Source organism: Columba livia, chromosome 3, assembly GCF_036013475.1.
Source record: "Columba livia isolate bColLiv1 breed racing homer chromosome 3, bColLiv1.pat.W.v2, whole genome shotgun sequence".
NCBI classification, from domain to species: Eukaryota; Metazoa; Chordata; class Aves; order Columbiformes; family Columbidae; genus Columba; species Columba livia.
Window position 1 is genome coordinate 99,098,540 of NC_088604.1, and position 21,093 is coordinate 99,119,632.

Genomic DNA, 21,093 nt, shown 5'->3' on the forward strand with positions numbered 1-21,093 from the left:
TTTCTTGTCTATAATTCAGCACTTTACCTAAGGTTTTGCTTGGCCTGAGCAACTCCTGAGAGCAAGGTCTGGAATTGCTGGAAGTTTTAATGATGTTGTTTCCCTAACAGCTGCTGACTTACAAATCCTCCTATTTGTCGTTAAAAAGATATGTTGCTCTGTGCATGCATGGTTTGAACCACTACAGACATAATTTCTTGCACTTCTTGCTAATCCTTAAATGCAAGAGAAACATGTAAATCACTCTCTTACAGAGAGAAGTGTTCAAAACCTAGATTAAAAAGTTGTCAAGCTTGCCTTTTCTGAAGACTTTGTTTAAATTCAAACCCAGTCTCCTCCAGGTTCGCACGAAGAATCTTAAAGTTTCACATCCAGAAATTATATAGAGTGGATTACCTCTAAAATCATGTTATGAAATTAGTAGGCATTCTTCGGCTATTCTCCTGATTTCTCTCTTCCAATGTGAGCTAAAGTCAAGGTGTAATAAAATCAGGTATGCATGCAGGAAGGCTAAGTTTTTATCTTAAATGATGAAACCTATAACAAACAGGAAAATACTCATTTCTTCTGGTGCTGTCATTTACTAGAATCAACATCATCCTTCCTGTCTTTATTCAGCAGAGAAAACAAAGCTAATCCCAATTTCTAAAGAGCTGGCTAATAAAGGAGTCAAGGGATCATTAGTCTAATTAACTCATTCCTGTTTTCAGTTTACATTTCATTATGCTATTACACTCTTTGAAATGTCAATTTTTAAATACCATAGAAAACTGTTTAACATATAGACATTATGTTCAACAAATCTAGGGACACAAAGAAGAGTTACTCAATATTAGTAAATTAATAGTACCCAGGTATGCAACTAAACATCTCTCAACTAAAGCATTATTGTAAACTTTATTTATTGATACAATAAATAAATAAATGAATAAATAAGAGAAATGCTTCAGTGACACTTGGCTCCCTGCTTTATGGTGGTGCTTTTGTTGCCTATTTTGTAATACTCAGGTAGATGTCCTTACATTCACTTTTGATAATCAGGTAATTTTTATCTGAACAAAAATGAATCAGGATACTAAGCTACAACTTCCTGACAGATTTTTTTTTCTCTTCTTTTTATTGGGTGTCTTTCTATAGCTTAATATAATGAGTCACTTACTGTACTTTAAGTCAATTGTTATATTGATTAAATGAGTCATGGAGTCATTTACTGTCTTTTAAGTCAATTTTTAAATTAGTGCAACTTCTGTTAAATTAATGGTAACTTCTATATCCAGCTGTTTGGAAACAATCAACCTGAGTTAACTGTATAGCCTTGTATTCTTACCCTTGCACAGACAAGTACATGTTTTAGAAAACAATTAAATTATTTATAAAAGTGAAATATTATATAATAATTTGTGTGCACACAAAAGGAAACAGGAAGAGAGAAAGCCTATAAGCACATGCACACAAACACACCTTTGCCTGTGTGTACCTCCGAACATCCCGCATGCATTGGCCACCTACTTGCTGGGGAAGAAACAGTTTTTGCTTAGCATTTAATCCAGTAAATCACTTAATGTGTGTAGCACTACAGGACTTGTCCTCAAGCATCTCTGGGATTATTCACATGTTTAAATTAGACATCTATCACAGACTGCTGGACCACAGCCTGAAGTACAGAGACGTTTTGCCAATGCACTTCTCTGTAGTGAAATGTCTGCAGTAGTTTGAGACACCTGAGCAATTAAGATGGGCATGACTGGCACTAGCTTCTTGTTTTCCTCTTTTCCAAATGCCCCATGATGAGATGCCCCCTTCACCTACAAGAGCCTCCTCCAAAAAAAAGTCCTTTCTGCTACAAATTTGCACAGTATATACACCAACTATCACCTCAATAGTTGACAGAATCAGGCTTCGTGTGCCAGAGTATACCCAAAACATTCTCCCAGTGAAAACGTCAGACATCGTGATTCCTTTGTATGTATTTTAAGGGATGCTAATGATTGGTGTGCTGACTCCAACTCACAGGCAAAATGAAGACAGACACATTGAAACAGGAATGAAGCATGACAGCAGCTCTTACATAAATATGACCCAGGCATCAATTATATCTGCTACAGCATGGGCCCAGTTATTAGTCATGCTGGATAACAGGTAGAGAGATCTGATCCTTATGTATGTGCAAGTCTTTTCATGAGTGTCCAAGATTCACTGAACCACTTTTTAAAGCTGTCTGATGTCATCCGGCCCTTACCTACGCAAAAAGCTTACAAGTTAATTCCCTGGTTATTTCTGTTTCTGAGAACTGGATTTTGTCTTCTGAATAGCCCGGCCCATGGTGAAACCCCTACAGCCTTTCTACGACAACCTCCAATTGTGAGAGTACACTAATATGAGTTTAGCTCTTCTGTGCTATAGATGCTATGGAAATAAAGATAAGTTTGCTTTAATATCCACCTGTTCAGACTATTGCAGGAAAAGAACTCCTTGCTGATCCCTAGAAAATATAACATGTGACTGGATAACCCACTGGCTGAAGGAAACCACACAGCTGTTCACAATCAGTGGTTTTGTGTAGCTGTCCTTGCATTTTTGGAGGGAGGAGAGTTCAGCTTTAGGCACCCAAGTTTGAAAAGTTTGTCTGAGAATATAAGCTTACATTAGAAATCTCTTACCTGGTGAGACACATGACTCTAGCTCAGGATGAGATGTATATTAGGAGGTATTTATTCAAAATTTGAAACTGAGGGGAAATTTTAACAGTGGCAACCATACGTTACAGAATCCATGGCGATATGTTTCTGAGATAATAGTATAGAGACCACAGATCTGCATGAAGCAGAGAGGATTATACAATTCTGCTTTGTGTCACCAATAATAATACATTTGAGGAGAAGTGCCTTTAAAAATACGTAAAGGAGGACTGGGAGTGCAGTATATGGACTATTTTTAATGGCTTAATAGGGATTAAACCCCATCCTTTAAATAACATATTTTGAGAAGGCTAATGAAAACTAACATATATCTGTTAAAAATACAGTACATATATCTGTAATATAACCCCTGCTTTAGGAAGACTGAATCTAGATAGGAACTGTGGCTAACAAGACACATGGATAATGCTCCTGCAATAAGAGGTGAGCATTAGCTCTCATTAAGTCATGTTCTTAGCGTTGTTCGGCATCACAGACTGACCTGACGTGATGTAACAGGATGTGGCATGCCAGAATGCATCACAACGTGTTCAGAATTGTAAAAGCAAACAAACCCTCAGCCGCTGAACTTCCATGCAGCACCTGGTAGGGAGTTCAGCATTCCTGATCAGACACTGTCTTAGCTTTATTATCAACGTGTTATACCTCCTGTTGGTTGTTCAATGAGTATTTTCTCTCATCTGTTTCCTAAACCAGCCAAAGCAGGTCAATGCATCTTCATTTAAAAACAAAAGCACAGAATGCTGCTTAAAGCTTTGACTTACTGGGATCTTTTATTTTCTTTCCCTCTGTGTGTTTCTACCTGGTGTTACCCAAATCTAGCACTGACAAGAGAAGACCAAGGCAATTAGGAGATACACAGTTATTTTAGCAAATCCCTTTAAAAAAAATAAAAAACAAAACAAAACAGGACTTGAAACAAGCCTGAAACATTAGAGCAAAAGCAAGCACAACAGCAGGAGCTGTGGCACCGTACACCCCGTCTAACAAGGTGCTGAGCATCAAAGCCCAGGGGACTCTTGGTGCTCTCACTGTGAAGATTAGATGAGAGCACTCGGGCAGGACACAGCAGGAATATGAAGGGACATGAAGTGAGCAATCCCAGCAGACTGCCTGTTGAAATGTCAGTCAGGCACTCTGCCTCCACCACCTTTCACAGAGCTAAACATCTCTTTATGTCAGAACAAATTGGGCAATCCTCAAATCTTTTTTTTCCTCTCCCCTGACTTCAGTGCGAGGACGAGAGGTGCGAAGGAGAGCGGGAAGAGAGCGGGAGGGAGCGCACACAGACAGTTCAGTTCACATAAGAACGCCCTGACATACGACAAGGCTGAATACTGATATTGGCAACTCTTACAATCTTATCAGAGCGGCAGGAACGGCGGCAGCCGGCGTGCTACAGACCGCTTTCCAATTTCACCAGGCGGCTGTTCCCGTACCAGGCATCCCACAACGGCCTGTGAAATAAACTCCTGAGCTTGATCAAAGGCCACAAAAGCAAACACGTAGTTTCCTCATTTACAAGCATATTTACTTTTGTCATCTTTTTCTTGTTTCTACTCCTACCTGCCCTCGTTAGTCCATTAAAGAGGTCTAATTTTAGCCGGCGCCTAGCATGGTGCTCAAATGGAGACCGGTGAGTGACAGCAATCTTATTTTTAATTATTTCCTTTCACTTGCAAAATTCTGTACAGGGTGTTTGTCTGGGTTTTTTGACCACAAAAACATACACAGAAGGGTTTTTTTTTGCAGCATACCAACAAAAAGAGATCTTCCCACTGACTTCTGTGAATATCAAAGAGGTCTCAGTCTAATTGCATAGAGATACAAGAATTACTTTAATTTATTTTTTATTTAACACAGGAAACATTGTCTTAAAAGGATCAGACAATGTTCATTCTTTAAAAAACAAAACAAACCCCAAGCAAATGAAAAAGCACAAAACGCATCACCACACACACAAAACAAAACAAATACTACTCATTAAAAGAAAACAGAAATCTTAACCCAGGCAAAATGAAGAATGCTGTGGAATCACTGGAACATTTGCCCCCAAGAACAGCAAGACTAAGCTTCTAGTCTACCTTTGGGTTAAAGTTGCCAAACGGTAAATTTTCTTCTAAAATAAGAATTTATTAAAAAAAAAAAAAATGCAAACAAGAACCCCCCCACACCCCAAACACCATAAAAACCCCCAAGAAAAAAACCCAGTGGTTTTAAAATTTGCAAAGTGAATGTTTGCTAAGAAAATATAATTAATTGGTCACGGCCATGCCTGGCCCTACTCTTTAGATCACAAGTTTACAGCAAGCATGACCATTTGTACAGAATGATCCATTTCTAAGACCTTATTCTGGATAACATTTTCTAAAAGTTGCCTAAAAGGTCTAATATTAATTGATTAAAGATCAGACGCTCTAGGTTACAATTTTCAAGTTTCTATTTACAACATTCAGGTAGGTAAATGTCTGTGTATGGCACAGATGTTACCAGACCATTTAATGCCCATTATCACCAAGAAAAGAAGCCTATACTAGAATAAACTGTGCAGCATTTCTGGCATTCATTAAAGGAAGAAAGGTTTATAAGAAAAAAGAAATACCACTGATTTTTAAAGGTGTTTAACAAAGATAAGCGGAAAAAAGGGTTCCTATTTTAGACTTGGTGATAGCTAAAAATGCATTCAAATATGTTCAAAAGCAATCTGAAGTCTCCTAAAAATGGGCGTTTAAAAGTATTCAAGAAAACAGTAAAAATGCAAATAATATTTGTCACATTATTGTAGGATATGGGACAAAAATGCTCATAAATTCAAAGAACCCTGCTGAGGCAGACTGCATTTCATTTAAATATGACATTATTTGGGAGCCATTAAAACAGGAATAATGTTTATCGGTTGCATTGTAAAGGTTACTACAAGAAAAAAGCAAAAGTGTGCCCACAGTAGAATGAGTGATGCAAGGGACTGAGAGCATAACACCCTTAATTTTAGTTGTTGTAGCTGTGCCATTGAAAAGAAAAAGACTTAAAGTAATTGATAATTCACTAGTGTAGAAATACTACAGTGAAAATAAGGGGGAAGCACCAGCATTTTTAAGAATCTTGGTCCAATACTATAGCATTCTTTATATATATTAATGAAACCGATTTTTAAAAGTGCCAATAGTGGCTGCTGACTTTCCTCTCAGAGATGTGTTCAGTCTGAGAAAGAAGAAAGTACACAGTGCCTTGTGATTGCTACAAAATAAATACAACTGTTCTTGTCCTTCCATTCAAACTTCTTTCCTGTTTCATGTTTATTTGTTTGGGTTTGTTTGTTTTTGGTTTTCATATGGAAATATAAACCCACCTAATGGGACCTTTAATCTATAGAGAAGTCAGATAATATGTTGGGGTTTTATATAAAGAGCCTAACTTTCACAACTAAAAGCATCTAACCTTGCTGAAAAGAGATGTTTTCTAGCTATAGCCTTGAAGAACCTTCTGCAACTTGAGTTGAAAAGCTTTCATTTGCATAGACTTGCATAAATTTGTCTATACTCACCTCTGAAAACATAGTGAAATAATGCTAAAAGACCCACAGAACTCTGAAGTTGCCATTTTGAACCTCAAACTTTTCCCTGTAGTCAATCAGCAGCATTAATTGTTAGTTATTTGTACATGGAAATCAAGATGTAGATGCACACAGAGACCTTGATTATGCAGACATTTAGTCAGTGGCTTGACTATTGTGAGTAGTTTTTGGAAAAGCAATCAAATTAAGCATCCCATTAAACATCTGATGTAGGTAAATCAGCTCCCACGTCTTAAAATTTGATCCGTCTTGTTTTCCTCCATCTATTAGGTTCATTTGTATTTGCAAAAAAAAAAAAAAAAAAAAAAAAAAAAAATCAATCAATCATGCACTTCCTTCAGTCTTGTCTTAATTCTGTCAGTGAATTTAAATGCATCATATACAGCACTTTTATGTAGTTTAAATTCAGCTATGAAGACCCATTAAGGTTCTGAGTTAAAATAACTCTGCATCATGCCTTGCTAAATGGTGACTTGCCTGGAAGCGATGCCAGTCACCCGGACTGGCCATGAACCGGTCTCTTGCTCAATCTGTGTTGTGTCTGTTCCCTTTTGATATCTATTGAGCTGTGTGGTCCAAGGGGGTGGAGAAAGGGGCTGGGATGTTACATTGCTTCTTACTAATGAGGCAAAAGTCCCTTAGACACGCACATGTTGCCCCCCGAGCCACTGCCGCCTTTGTTGGCAGCTATGGCCGAGCAGGGTTTTGGGGAGGACCCGGCAAAATGCTCCCCAGCCAGGCACAGTTCTCACCTAGAATCTTTGTTCAAAGCTCAGCATTACTGCTCTTCAAAATATGTTTCTGCTAAATGCCATTTTTTTTCTTTGTGGTAGTACACCCTATACCACTATATTTTTCCACCTTTCAGACAAAACACCTGGCCTTTCCTGTAGTTATTCTGAACAGAAACCAGAATAACACCTGCGGGATTTTTCTGAAGACCTCCACAATTGGCCCAATCTGTGATGCACCACATGGTACACCATCTCCTGAAATCTTCCTACAGCCTACACCAATTTGTATTCACGTTATTTTCTTTGAGCTTGAAATTGATTTGTGATGTTCTCTCTGAGGGCTCAAAATTTGCATAATTTGCCATTATTCCTGAATTGCACACTACCCCACATCGTGGGCTACATTCTTCACCACCGAAGCGGTCAGGCGTGGGCTTAACTTTAAGCACAAGAAGTCCTATGAGACATCATTGCTACTGCTCACATGCTATACTCGAGCATACGCTTATTTACTTTGTCCTGCGGTAGCGTATATCTAAAATAGCCTCTTGGAGCTATTAAAAGTGGACATACAATAACTGCATGCAGAACTGGGCTTATTGTCTCCACAGATTTGTGCTAATATACCAGAGTCTCAAGACATCACTTCATTTTCATAACAAGGAGGAGATTTAATTTCTGCGGATTTGTGTAAAAAGCAATTTGGAAACTTTGCAACAATGATATTGCTTCCCATAAATGCCAAACTGGTAAAAACATCATAAGAGGCAAACATAGCACATTCACAATATCATTTTTTCTATCTTAAGTACCAGCATTATTCATAGACATTATACTGCTAAGTATGCAAATAATTCATTCATTTTAAGGATCGAAAGCATAACATTATTTTCTTAAATTAAACTCTCTCTTTTCCAAATCCGTCTTTTCCACTTAAACTGAGGCAACCAAAGCATCTGAGAATGCCTCTGTGTGTGAGGCTTTTATTTTCTGTTTTCAGGGTTTGTTCTGCTCTGGTTGGGCTGTGCACGTGCCTCCTTACTGAGCACCAAAACACAAAATAATTGCAATAATAATTCTAATTCCCTGCTTTGGCTCATAAAATGAGCCTCACGCATCATCATCTCATTCCTACCTTCCATTGTTAGCAGGAAGGAGGAGGTTGGCAAGGGAAAACATTGCTTACCTTTAACTTACTGGCACCGATGTAATACAATATCTAGTTTAAAAGAAATTGTAATAACTGAAAGTGACTGTTTAAAATGATAGCAAAGATCAAAAGTTCTGACTACGGTGGGCTGGGGGTGGGGAGGCAGACTGCCTGGTTTTAAGCTCACCCTATTAATTGATGAACATCAGGACTATGTGGTCATTTAACACTGCCTATAAATGAAGACTTGATAACAGTTATTGATCTCAGTTTTCCTGGAAGAGGATCCCTGGGCTCAGCAGTGAGCAGTTTTCCTTCTCTCAGTTCGTGAACACAAGAATAGAGCTGTTGCTCAAATGCCACCCTAACTGCAGAAAATGAAATAAAAGTAAAATTTCAGTGCACTGTGGAAGAAATACAGGTGTATTTCCATAGGGTCTTTTAAAGCAGATAGCCCAAGGTTAATATAATATCGAATTTCCTTATGGGAAATAGAGAATTGCCTCAGCTGGTCTCTGCTATAATTTGAAAACATTTTCTTAGTGAATGCCTACTCAAAGCATAGAAGTGTATAAGTTACAGTTCTTATTTATTTATTGATCTTCCTTGTGTTACCATGGAACTTGAATATCTCTGAACATTAATTAATTCAGCCTAACAACGTACCAAATGGGACTACGAGCATCTCTGCTGCCCAGGCAAGAAGCTGAGGCAGGGAATGGGAAGCGCTGGGTTCTTGCATCCCCAACACAACTGTGTCACAAGAAACAGCTGGAGACAGCTATTGTCTGTCCTGTCTTATTCTTTTGTCATTCAAAATTTTTCTCTATTTTTCTTCTTTCTGGCTTTTTCTCCTTGAAACTCAGCTGTTGGCTGGTCAAATTAAAAGCTGAGTTCTCAAACTTTCTGTGATGCTGCCAGAAGCACCTACATCACTGATAATGCATTATCGCACAATTTAAACAGACAAAATTAATCCCCTCTTTCTCTTTCCATCTCCCCCTCCCCAAAAATCAGAAAAACAATCTCTACATCTCCTGACCCCCGGTTCATATTAAAGCCGGACGTCAAAAAAGAGGCCTTGAAAGAGGTGCACATCCTTTCCAATGCGGATTTAAGGACAAGCTACATAAGTAGATGAACTGTTGAACTCAGTCCTCTGTCTTAGAAATACATTTCGTTGGGATCGTTGATGCACGATATAAGTACCTAAAAGATGTAACAGAATTCTGAAAAGTGAATTAAGGACGTATTGTCATCTCCAGCAAAATAATAAAAGTAGAGAGATTAAGAGGGAAGCATATCTTTTTGAATTGTAAAATAGGTTTATAGGTCTTCTAATAACAACTTTTACTCAAACCTTACATAAATAGGCTTATATCATACAAATATTATGTGGGCTGTGTGGAAACTACAAGGTCTCTAATCATGTTTAGGGATTACTTGACAGAACAGAGACATTTCATTCCTATTGGACCTAGGGATTACAGCAAAGAAACATCTAATATTCCATTTTTTAATTTCATGCATTTTTTATTTACCTTTAATGATGCTGTATATATTCATCATCCTGAAATATTAAAACAGTATGAAAAAAGTAATAAATTGGTGGAAAATTTAGGGAATGGGAATGCAACAGCACGCAAATCATACACTATCAAGTGCTTGATACACATTTAAAATTACTGCCTAGTACAGCAAAGCCAAATTCCTGGCAGATTTCTGAAGCGCAAAGTCACAATAAGAAGATCAGCAGAACAGACTGAAATAATAGAATATTCATCCCCCTAATCCATATGCAATTCTTTAGGGCTTTTTTTTTAACAATGCATATGAGGTCTGACTGTATTCAGGATTTAAATAAGTTGTCTCTCTCTCTTTCACACACACACATTCACTCTGTATTTTTGTTAAAAGAAAAAAAAAAGTATATACAGTTATCATTTCTGCTCTACTGCACCCACATTGACAAGGTTAGCACATCTCCTCACACCTCAGATGAAACAATAGCATTTTAAACAACAAAAGTGTTAAGAGAAATACATTTATTCATACCATTGAAGCCTTCTGCAACAGCTCTGTTGGAAGGAGGGGTCCAGTTTGCCTAGGAAAGGGACTTCTTATTCTTTAGTTTTGTTTTGTTTTTTTAACTCTTTCCTACTTCATTCTAAATAATTACTGGTTAATTTAAATCAATGTTATTCGCAATAAAATTTTGAAACCAGCATTAAATCTTTGAGATCATGCCTTTCTCTCTAGACAGATGTAATTTTAGACCTACTATTGTATAAAGGGACAGAGACATAGAGATGAATAAATCACCACTCAAAAGACAGATGCTGATGATAATGATACATGCAGAAAATGTGCATGAGGATGGGTGATGGGGAGGTGCAGTATAAAACTTTCATTGCCATGCATGAGATTACTGAATTACTTTCAAGTAGTGCAAAGCCACAACTGAGTTACAGATGTTCCTCTAAACAGGAGCATGAAGAAATTCATACCCTATCATACAGACATACAAAGCCTGATCTTGCGATCAAGCAGGTTCTACATGTCTTTAACTCTCTTATTAGGCTGCAGAACGTCAACACCACAGACAGGTTAGATACAAAATTAACGCACCCAAACAGAAGACATTTGCAACAGTAATATACACGTGGATGTGCTAAACAAAGGTGCCTACGTGTGATAACTGTGATGGCCACATGCAGAAAGCAGCTTTCAGAACCACCACAACAGTTCTCGTCACAACTCTGTTAGGGGGCTGAAGGAGCACTAGGACAGGTGATGGGACACGAAAAGCCACCTGCTAAGTGAGAAAGAGCAGCCAAATCCTCTCGAAACCTGAATACCCTTACACAGCTACAATGTTATTTGGTAGTAACAGGTCTCATGTGAAACGGCCCGGGGTGTAGATTGCAGCCCAGCATTTACCAGGACTTTGGGTTTTTACCTGGTGAGGGACATGCTGATCCAACCCCTTTCAAATCCTGCTCATGTGCTATTAACCAAACTGTAATATCAGTTGACATTGCCATTCAAATTGGTAGGTTACTGTTTTAATTCAATACTGACTAAGGAAGCAATGTAAAACATATTTAATGAAAGATTTTCTTTTCTGGCAAGGAACCTGGTTTTCTGTGGTAAGAATCTACTACAATTTATGCAGCTGTGACACCAGTACCTGCCCATATTTTGATGCCCATCTACTGACACAGAGTGCTTACAGTGCTTACAGGTATGCAATTATTATTGATACATTGGGAAAAACAAAATAATAACGCTACTGAAATAAGGAGGACTTGTCAAGCTAGAATACATTCATCCTGTTTGTATATTTGACAGGCACACAAGCAAAAGAACAAGCATTCTTACAAAGGATTTGATCTCTACTAGTGAGAAAGGTGTTAAGTTGTATAAGGAAATAAAAGACAAACAAGCATCAAACTTCTACTAGCAAATATGAGGAACAAACAGGGTTTACTAATGTACTCTGGAGAAAAAAAATCTGATAGATGCCCTGCAGAGCTGCATTGGACCGAATCTGAAAGGTACAGGTGGAACAGCTTTGCCGTGAACATACCAAGGTTTAAAAGACATGGCAATTAAGTAGAAGTACAAAGTACCATCTTGGGTTTTAGAGGAAAAAAAAAAAAAGGCTATAGAAGGAAGAAGGGATTTATTAAAGAGGAATAAAGACCACCCAGTGAAAATTAGGGTATGCCTAAAATACAGTAGTGCTACTCTTCCTTCTGCTGTCTTGTATTTTAAAGGACATAACACATGCCTATATGAGCCTTTTAGTGAAGACAGCTGTTTGTGAGAGAGCAGGTTAGAAAAGAACAGGAAAACTTTTGCCTAAATTTCAAAACTTTGTTCCAAAGTATAGAGCTACTAAAGCTTTTCTACAAGTGTTAGTAAATATGGTAAATGCTTTTTAACGTGCATAAGGAACATATTGTTTCCTCACACTCATTCAGAGAAATAGTTCAACAACTTTCTTCATAAAGTTTCTAAGCAAGCAATACAAAATACCTATTTGGAATATCAAAGTTGAATCCTACTAATTAAAACATGACAAACTTATAATTAATTGAAAATGGAGTCAATAATGAGAATATCCTTCAACGTAATGGTGTTGGCACTATCAGCTTGTATTATAATATGGGAATACATTATAGAAAGTGAAATATAAAAATCAGTTTAAAAAAGAACAGTCTGAAAGTTTTTCCTTGGGTCCAGTCTCTAAAGCACAAATTTTAAACCCTCAGAAGTCACATTTTCCCAGTCATCAAATGAGATAATACATTATGTTGTTTTCCTGTGATAAGGAATTATTCAAGGTCTTACATTGCCTGATTAATCTCACAATCAATATTTGGAAAAGGTTTCTCTTTGAGCTAATCAAACTTGACAAAAGCAATCTTCAAACTATGCCACATTCACCAATTTGTAAGATATCTCAAACTTGCGTTTTATTAAATGCAGCTTAAATTAGCATCAGCTCTAAATCAACGTGCTTAGACACCCCTTGAATCTCAGAGACGGTATATAAGGTAGGCAAAAAGAAAGCACATGCACATCAAAATTATTATGCCTTTTTTTTTTTTCATGTGAAGGATGCCATTTCAGGTTTAAGATAGCACCCAGCTACATCCCTGTTGCTCACGTTACGTGGCATTTTGCGGGGTAGTTCCTGACAGTGTTCGTTTTACTTTTTCTCCTGGAGCTAATTGGATAAGGCATGGCCAGTGATTCCTCCAAATAATGCTTATTTCTTCATATATGTAAAAGGATAACTTTCAATATAGGATTTTACAACATCCTTAGGCTTTCAGTATCACAACAGCACCACTAGGTTAAAGGACATTGCACCTGAAGAGCAATGGTGTGATAGTAGAGCGGTTACCATGAGGACAACTGGTAGGGAAGCACAACACCACTGGTAGAGAACATTGTGGGCAAGCATGTAAATACTGTCTCAATCCTCAGCTTCACTGCCAATTAGTGTTGGTAGTTTTCTTTCTTTCTGTGAGTGGTCACACATGTGAGAACAGGATTTTCCCACAATTCGAGAACACGTTTAAATTTGGTTGCCTGACTCTCAGCACCTAAAGAGATTCCTGAGTTAGCATAGCTGAGGAGGAAGAAGACAAATATGGGAAAGATGTAAGTATTAATTCTCTACTGCAAATATTTCAAGAGGAAATCAGGCCTCCATCTTACTCTTCCTCAAGTCACACTTAAGTTCTGGATAAATAAGTTTCTGAGCTACTGACTCCCCTCCATTTCTTGATGGGTTTGTGCAACAGAGGAACTGTGTTTTAATGTAGACAACATCTATGATCAAACAATGTAATTTAATGAAACACTCCATTAACAAAGATTCACGTCTATTACAAGTTGCTGGCACAAGTTTTTTTCAGACCCAAGGAAGGATATCAAAATACTGGGCAACACACTCTGACTGGGAAGACTATCAGTGAGTTTCTCTATTTGTTTATATAAACGGAACAATGCTTTTAAAAGCACTTCAGAACACTTAATTAAAGCAAACAAGCTCTTGAACTTTAAATATCTAGCAAGAGAAGCTATTGACAAGTATGACTTTACTTACTAAATCCTACTATCTTTGCGACCTTTCATTCATAGAGCCTCTTCATGAAGAGAAGCACCAGGCTCTCACCTCAGCTCCAGCTCTACTGCAAGATACGGAGTGAGAGGGGTGAAAAATCCCCAGTTCCCTTTTATTTCTTTTTGTTAAAGCAAACTGCTTTAATTTGTCCTGGGCCCACAGTAGTCTTCAGAAAGCAGTTTATGATTTTGAAATCTTATTCTCTCCCTTATTTGGCCTTTATAGTACGATTTTTTCCACCTTATGAACTTATTTTTCTGCTTCTTGTTATCCATGGGTAGCTAAGCCTTGATTTGGTAAGGTAACCTTTACCAAACACCATCCTATTAATTCCTAATAGGTGACTAATGCTGTGGGAATAGGTTGCTATGCTCAGGAGATGGGTGCCTTTGGTAAATAGACCTGTAACAGCACTAGTATCATGAGCATCTTTTAGGTCTTTGTACTTACAACACTCTTAAGACCTACTGCATTGTATACAATCACACCACTCATTTCCTGACCTAGATCACTGTGATCTGACTCATCTATACCTTTCTGCTGAGAAATCAGCACCCAGCTGAATAATCCAAAAGATTATTCGGTAGCTGTGGGCAGTATATTTTTTGGAAACAACATGATTTCATATGGGTCAAGTAACAACCAACTTCATAGCTGGACTATGTCAAATCACATTTGTTGTAGGCTCTTAGAAACAGTATGGATTTATGCATTTTAAGGAAAGGCAATTTTTGGAAGGAGAATGCCATGAATATATGCTAGTCTGGCTCAAGTATTAAATTGGCCCTGAGAACCAAGACGATGGTCCTTAAAACAAGCTTTTCCATACAGTAGTAGGTACACCTCATTCCCTAAACTCCTGCAGCACATTTTGATTTTTTTATTTTTCTCTCAATATGTTTTGCATGCAGTCTGCATAATGTGGCAGAAGAGTGGTGATAGAATAAACCTTTACTTTAAACTGGCCATTACCATCTTAGAGAAAGGAAATAAAGAGTTTTTAAGCTATATTCTGAAGCTCATTAGCTACATTGGGATTTCAGTTCAGTAATTTTAGGGGGTATGTTGTGTGTCCTAAAAATGCTACTGGCTGTTTGGGATTTGTACTTGCTAGTCCGGTAAGCGACATTCTTGAAACTCTATTTTATTAGAAAAAAAATCTAATAGATGCTGTTGAGAATATGAACTACACAGAGTTAAAGACTCGGTCTATGTACAGTTCCTAAAAGAAACAGATCTGAAAATTCTTTGAAATACCCTGTAAGTTAAATTGGGTTTTAATGTATAAAACGGCTGAGTAATTTAAATGTTTGGAAAAGAAAACAGTCTTTCCTAGAGTTTATGAAGCGATAAGTCTATTTCTTAGAATGATTAACTATGAATCCTGATTTGAAACATGAGCGTCTAATAGCATATGCTCTCCACAGCTGACACTGTAAGATCATACAGTTTTATCAAATTAATATTCCAGGACCCAATTGTGATATTAAATCCCCATTCCCCACCTCCCCCTTGAGGAAGTGCCTTGGTTTCTACAGAAGTAATTTTACTTTCTTCTCTTAAACAAAAAGTGAAATCAGGATTAAGCTCTGCTCATGGTGCATTTTGGTCTACTGAATGACACAAGTTAGATTTGCATGTACAGGATGTATATCACGACATTCCCACTGGAAACCGGAAAAAAAAACCCAAACCCAGAAAACTAGTAACATTCAAAGATAATACAACACTCATTCACTAAAAGAAAAACTTTCAATACCAAATGCAAATTAGAAAGACAGACGAAGTACAGCCAGGACAGCATAAAGTATGCTTTGGGTAAGAATACCCCAAATAATGTTCCATTTTAGAACAGTGATAAAACAAGACTACAACAAAAGAAAATGTAATACAGTTTCGAACACACTGCAAATAAGTAACAAGATCTAATTATTTAGAAAGCCCTTCAAGACCCCACGGCTTTGGTTGAAATGAATTAAAGGATGAAATTAAAGAATAGAGGTAAAACTTGGACAAAATCATGTGAGAGAGAAAAAGAGAAAAGAAACAGATCCAGGAAAAGTACTGGTCTACTTTATTCTAATAATAGTCATTAACAGAATATCTATATGCACTAACACCTAATTTGAGCATCCTGAATTCTGATCCTGATTTCCAGAGATGACAGCTACATGTTAAAAACAAAGCAAAACTTAAAATGTTCATTACTGGAAATAGATTGATTTGCATGAGAAAGGTGCAGAGTTAGATTCTAATTTCATTTACAAATATTAAGGTAATAAAATCAAGTCTCAAAGTAAGACCAGCTCCCAAGCCAACATTTCCCTCCAGCATCATTTTCCTGGGACTGAGAAATAACACGCACAGTGGCCACAAGGAAGAGGCAGTTGAGTGAGCCCAGCAAAAACCAAACAAGTGCTTAGGAGATGAACATGAGAACTTGTAATTCTGTTTAATATTCAAAGACAAATCTAGAAACACCTGAAGTGGGAAACACCATCAACGATGAAAGGTGTGACTGACTTTATGTTCATCTGAGAAGCTGACAACACAGGTCGGGGCAAATAGCTTGATCCACTCAGAAAGTTGGGACTGTTCAGAAGAAGAGGAAGAATCTGCTCATGTGGAGCAACTTCCAGAGCTGTGGTCGTGCTCAGATTTTATTATTTCTCATTAGCTTTCCTCCCTTCAGCAACACTTGCTGGTACAGATGGTCAGCTTCTTTGTTTATTATTAAGTATGTGGATGTAAAATGGCTGAAGCAACATGAGTTTACTCTGGTACAGAAGTTAATTTCCAGGGTAACCCAGCACGGTGGCTGGTATTCTGCAGTCAGCACATTTTGAAATGCTTGCTGGTTTTAGGTTTTAAACTGTTGACTAAATACTAACTTTAAACATGAATTGGGTGATTTTGGTGCTGGGGGTGTGTGGGCAGTATTGAGTTTAATACAAGCAAATCAACAAGGTAGTAAAAAAAACAGTAGCTAATTGCCTGCTACTTTAGATAATAGCTCAGGGATCTAAACTACCGTTTTCCCAAACTTCCAGTTCTCTGCTAAACATTACATTGTCAGAATTGTCTTCATCCCCTGAACACTACATGTGAAAACTCTCATTTTTGTTTTCTAACACTTTATCTAAGCACAGTTGCTTGTATAGTTAAGAGCCACCTTAGTGTTCTTCAAAATCACACTAAAGTAAGGGATCACATATTGTTTTAAAGGTGAGAGTTTGTTTTACCCAAGACAACAACCTGTTAACTTACAGGACCTTCAGCCACTAATCTCTCTCCCATCTATAACTGTCTAATGCATTTTTCCTTGTTTTAACTTACTGAGCATTTGCAGGCAGCCAAAATGCACATATTTAACATCTGAAACGCTCTGTCTGAGCACCCTGGACTCTCAGAGAGTTCAAGAGCAAAATCTGAAAGGCTGGCTTAAGGATTAAACGTGAGGCATTGCTGTGTCTGAAGTGAAAGGCTTCAGGAGCCAAACAACCCACCCCCCCGCCCCACTGGCTCTGCGTCTCCCACCACCCCCAGCAGCTCCTGCCTGCTCGTGCCACCAGACAAACCGCAGAGGAGAGGGAGCGAACCCCCTTCGTGGACTCACCATCCTTTCCTAGTCACATTCACTACGCATTGCATTAGAAAATCGTAACGGTGTTAAAATATTTTGGCAGGATTTGTTATGGCCAGATCACTCACTTCCTTTGGGACACACAAAGCCTCCTCTGGCAATGAAACAGCCCAAATGTCAGCAAATCCTATAGAACAGAAAACGGTCTGTCAATGTAAAGCCTAAATGAATCTCCAATTAAACAAAACAAAACTGTATAACATAAAAATGCACATACAGAGAAAAGAAACGACCTAGAAATGTTCACTTTTATTACGGTTTGCATTTCCCACCCCTCCCCCCAAACCCTCAGAAACTTTTTAGCAGCATTACAATGTATTCATCACAAGGTGCTATTAGAGCACAAGCTCACTCCAAGTGTTACCAATTCACGGACAGATTAGAGGGCACATTAATAACATAGTTAATATGAAGTGTTTAGAGCCTTTACATCGGTGACAAATACGACTCAGCCAAATTTCCTGACCATTGAGGCCACGGAGGAACAATTTGGTAGATTTCATCAACAGTTCTAATTATGTTCCTGTCAAGTCGAGAACAAAGTAATCCATAACTGGGGGGCTGCTCTGAGACAGTGCCACGCGAGAGTAATTTATGCCCAAGACACAGGGCCCTCGCTGTAGTTAGTGTGCACAACGCCTGACTAACAAGTGGGCTCAAAAAAAGGAATTTATTAGGGAAAGCGCAGCCTTCCAGCTGAGAGTGGCTCATCAGGTGCAGGCTTAGGAGTTATGAGGCAAAGTCTTCCTTTTCATACACATATGTGAAGTCCACACTGGCCTCAGTGGCTTGAAAACGTGGGATTTTAGCCCAAAGCGCGGCACAGGTTTCTGCCCAAGCTAGGCAAGCCTGCTGCTGAGGCCAGGGTACGACCCAGCGCTTTTAAAAACCATTTCAGTCCTTGGGACACTGGCAGTGCCATCCCAGGGGCCGAGCAGTACCGCTGCCCTTTTGCAATCCTATAAATAACCCACTAATGAAAGATGCAAAGGGATTATTAGTAACAGTAAACTAAGATGTCACAATACACGGTGCATTTCTTACTGCGGCCTGACTGGGAAACAGGCCGAGAAAAGGAAGGGGGGGGGCAGGCAAAGCGGGGGAAGAAGCTGTCATGTAATTTTGAGTCATTTTCCACTGTGATCTATATTGGGATGCGGCTTCTATCCTTTCAAACGGGATCATTTTATACATGACACTTTCTGCATTTCACAAAAAGGCAGGAATGTCTCCTTAGTGCTAGGAGAAGTGCAAAGCCTGGCCGTGGTCATTCAGGACCAGCTCCTTGCATAAGTAGAAACATGTTAGAGAAATAAAATGATGCATTTCAAATGTGATTAAGAACAGTATCTGTAAACATGGGGGAAAAATAACATTAGCAAAAATTAGATTCATGTGATAACTACAAAATGCTTAATGGGTTTTAAAACATAGTTTTCTGAAGGCAGCTGCTGCCAGCAGTTTTAGATTTTTATTTAACAAGACAAAAACCACAGAACTTAAAAAGTCATTTTACAGCCCTTTCTCTGATAGTGAAGAAACAAGCTTATAAAAGTATTACCAGCTAACCAAAGCAACAGCCTCTTTTTAGCGGACCAAACATCAGTTCAGATAAGGGGAACGTTCACATCGAGCACCCGTTTCAGAGACCAGTTTACTATGTGGCCCCATGAAGGTTGCCTACTTCACCCACATTCCCCACTGGTAGAGTTGGGGTGAGTGTGTGAAGGCAAGTATGTTGTCCTCATGTGACATATTCTACCACCGGATTTTTGGCCGTACAAAAGTGTTACTAGCTTGACAGAGCTATTTGGTTTACTTCACCTTTTTAATACTAGTTGAACACTGGCACAGAGTGAATGCAGAGCATGGTTGTGAAGGGCAACATCAAACCCCTGAGCTTCTCCTTTTACACTCTACTAAGGCTTCTTATTCAAATTTGCTTGAATCTATAAATTCTCTGCTGTCAAGTTTAGGGAATTTCCTAGCACCTGCCAAGTGGGACAGCATTAGTCTGTGCAAACAAAGCTTCAAAGAATGATGATTACTTGCACCCTTTTCATCCAAGGATTAAAAAGAAAAACAAACAAACAAACAAAACCACCAAAACCAAAAACAACACCAAAAAAACACCTTAAAAGCATGGGTGGATTAAGCTTCACAAGGAGGTAAAGAGAAAAGGGAAGAACACTGTCCCATTCTGCAGATGTGCAAAGATCAACCCCTCTGGTAAATCAGACAGTCGGTAATTTGGAAGCCAAGTGATGCCTGGACGTTATAATTCCCAGACTCGTGATTCAGTCACAAGACACGCTTCTTTTCCTGGTGAAATGTCATGCTGCCGCATGGCTCTGTTACAGAACACATCTTAAACAAGTGTAGCAAAAGCATGATGATCCCATTAAGTATCTAACATCTAATACCTTGTGAAAACTAATTTAGTGCTTTATCAAATCTCTAGTTTGTATGTAGAGCATAAACCAGCTACATTTGCTAATAGGGCAGATTGACCCATCCCATATATTATCAAACCACATCAAAGTCTGCTGGAGGACACAGCCTTAGCTACTTATTATCCTTTACATTAACTCTCTCACTAGCTACTCGACCAATACATTTTCCTGTAATACATCTGTCATGATTTTGCAGAGAAATCAGCAATTCTGAACAGTGCAGCAGTTAGAGACCAATAACAGGAGTAAACCCATCATGGTCGCCTGGCTTCCCAGTCTACTGTTAATTGGCACAGATGGAAGCCCTTAGAGCTCAACTTGCACAACCGCACGCCGCTGCTGGGCCCCAGAGATTCGGCCTCTTAGTTAGATTTGTATTTTTAGGGCTTCAGTCATTCACATGATTTCTTCACAATTTATTACATATAAGAGAGAAATAAAGCTGGATGCCAACACCTTCAAATTTACAAGATGCTTTTTTCTTTTAGGCAGAAATAGGGTTTCTTATGCAAGAGAACATGTGGCTTAGTAATCAGGAAAAAAGTGCTAGAATATTACTAGTAATAATATTAGCAATATTAGATCAAATGAGAACACTTTTTTGGCTTGGATACTATGCAATCGTATTCCCACGTGTCATATTCAGAGTCTTATTTGTGACAGCATATAATGAATTATATCTCTCAAGCCATGCTTCTAACTGTCTGGGAACTTGCATATATGGTTAATAAGAGGGTTTGGATTGGTTTGTTTGGTTGTTTTGTTTTTAAATCACAGTTGCTACTATTCTCTGTTAGACAGTATTTGTCTTTGGACTTGGAAATTCTGAGCCATTGTACATGGGACTCTTACTGACCTTTTCTGACCATTCAGCTACCTATCATCACTATAACCCAGAAGCAAGTGGTAGAATATAAAAAGAAGACAAACAAAAACAAACAAACAAAAACCCCAAACCAATCCCCCTAAAACCCCACCAACCACACACACAAAAAGAAACAACAAACAAGTAACAAACAGAAACCCCAAACCAAACGTACAAATAAAAAAGCCAAAACATACTATCTTCAAGAAGAAAACAAATTCACTCAATGGAAATAAAAGATGCCTCTCTCACATTGCTTATGTGATTGAATATAGTTCTGAAATATTATTATATACCTCAATCAGCCCTAATAGTTAATACTTAATTCCATGGC

At 38.3% G+C, this 21,093-nt stretch overlaps 1 protein-coding gene across 29 annotated transcripts in view; it reads right to left on the reverse strand.

The window, feature by feature from the left end:
• ESRRG (estrogen related receptor gamma) overlaps positions 1 to 21,093 on the reverse strand; it is a 405,281-nt gene that overhangs the window by 215,726 nt on the left and 168,462 nt on the right. For 10 of the 29 annotated variants that reach the window (XM_065058466.1, XM_065058467.1, XM_065058459.1 and 7 more), the window contains one exon: positions 17,415 to 17,568. The exons of 10 other annotated variants lie outside the window; for them this stretch is intronic. In XM_065058466.1, the coding sequence (XP_064914538.1) occupies positions 17,415 to 17,449 (35 nt within the window). In that variant the 5' untranslated portion in view covers positions 17,450 to 17,568. The remainder of the gene's footprint in view (positions 1 to 17,414; positions 17,569 to 21,093) is intronic. 9 more of the 29 variants (XM_065058481.1, XM_065058479.1, XM_065058470.1 and 6 more) reach the window with 1 other exon arrangement.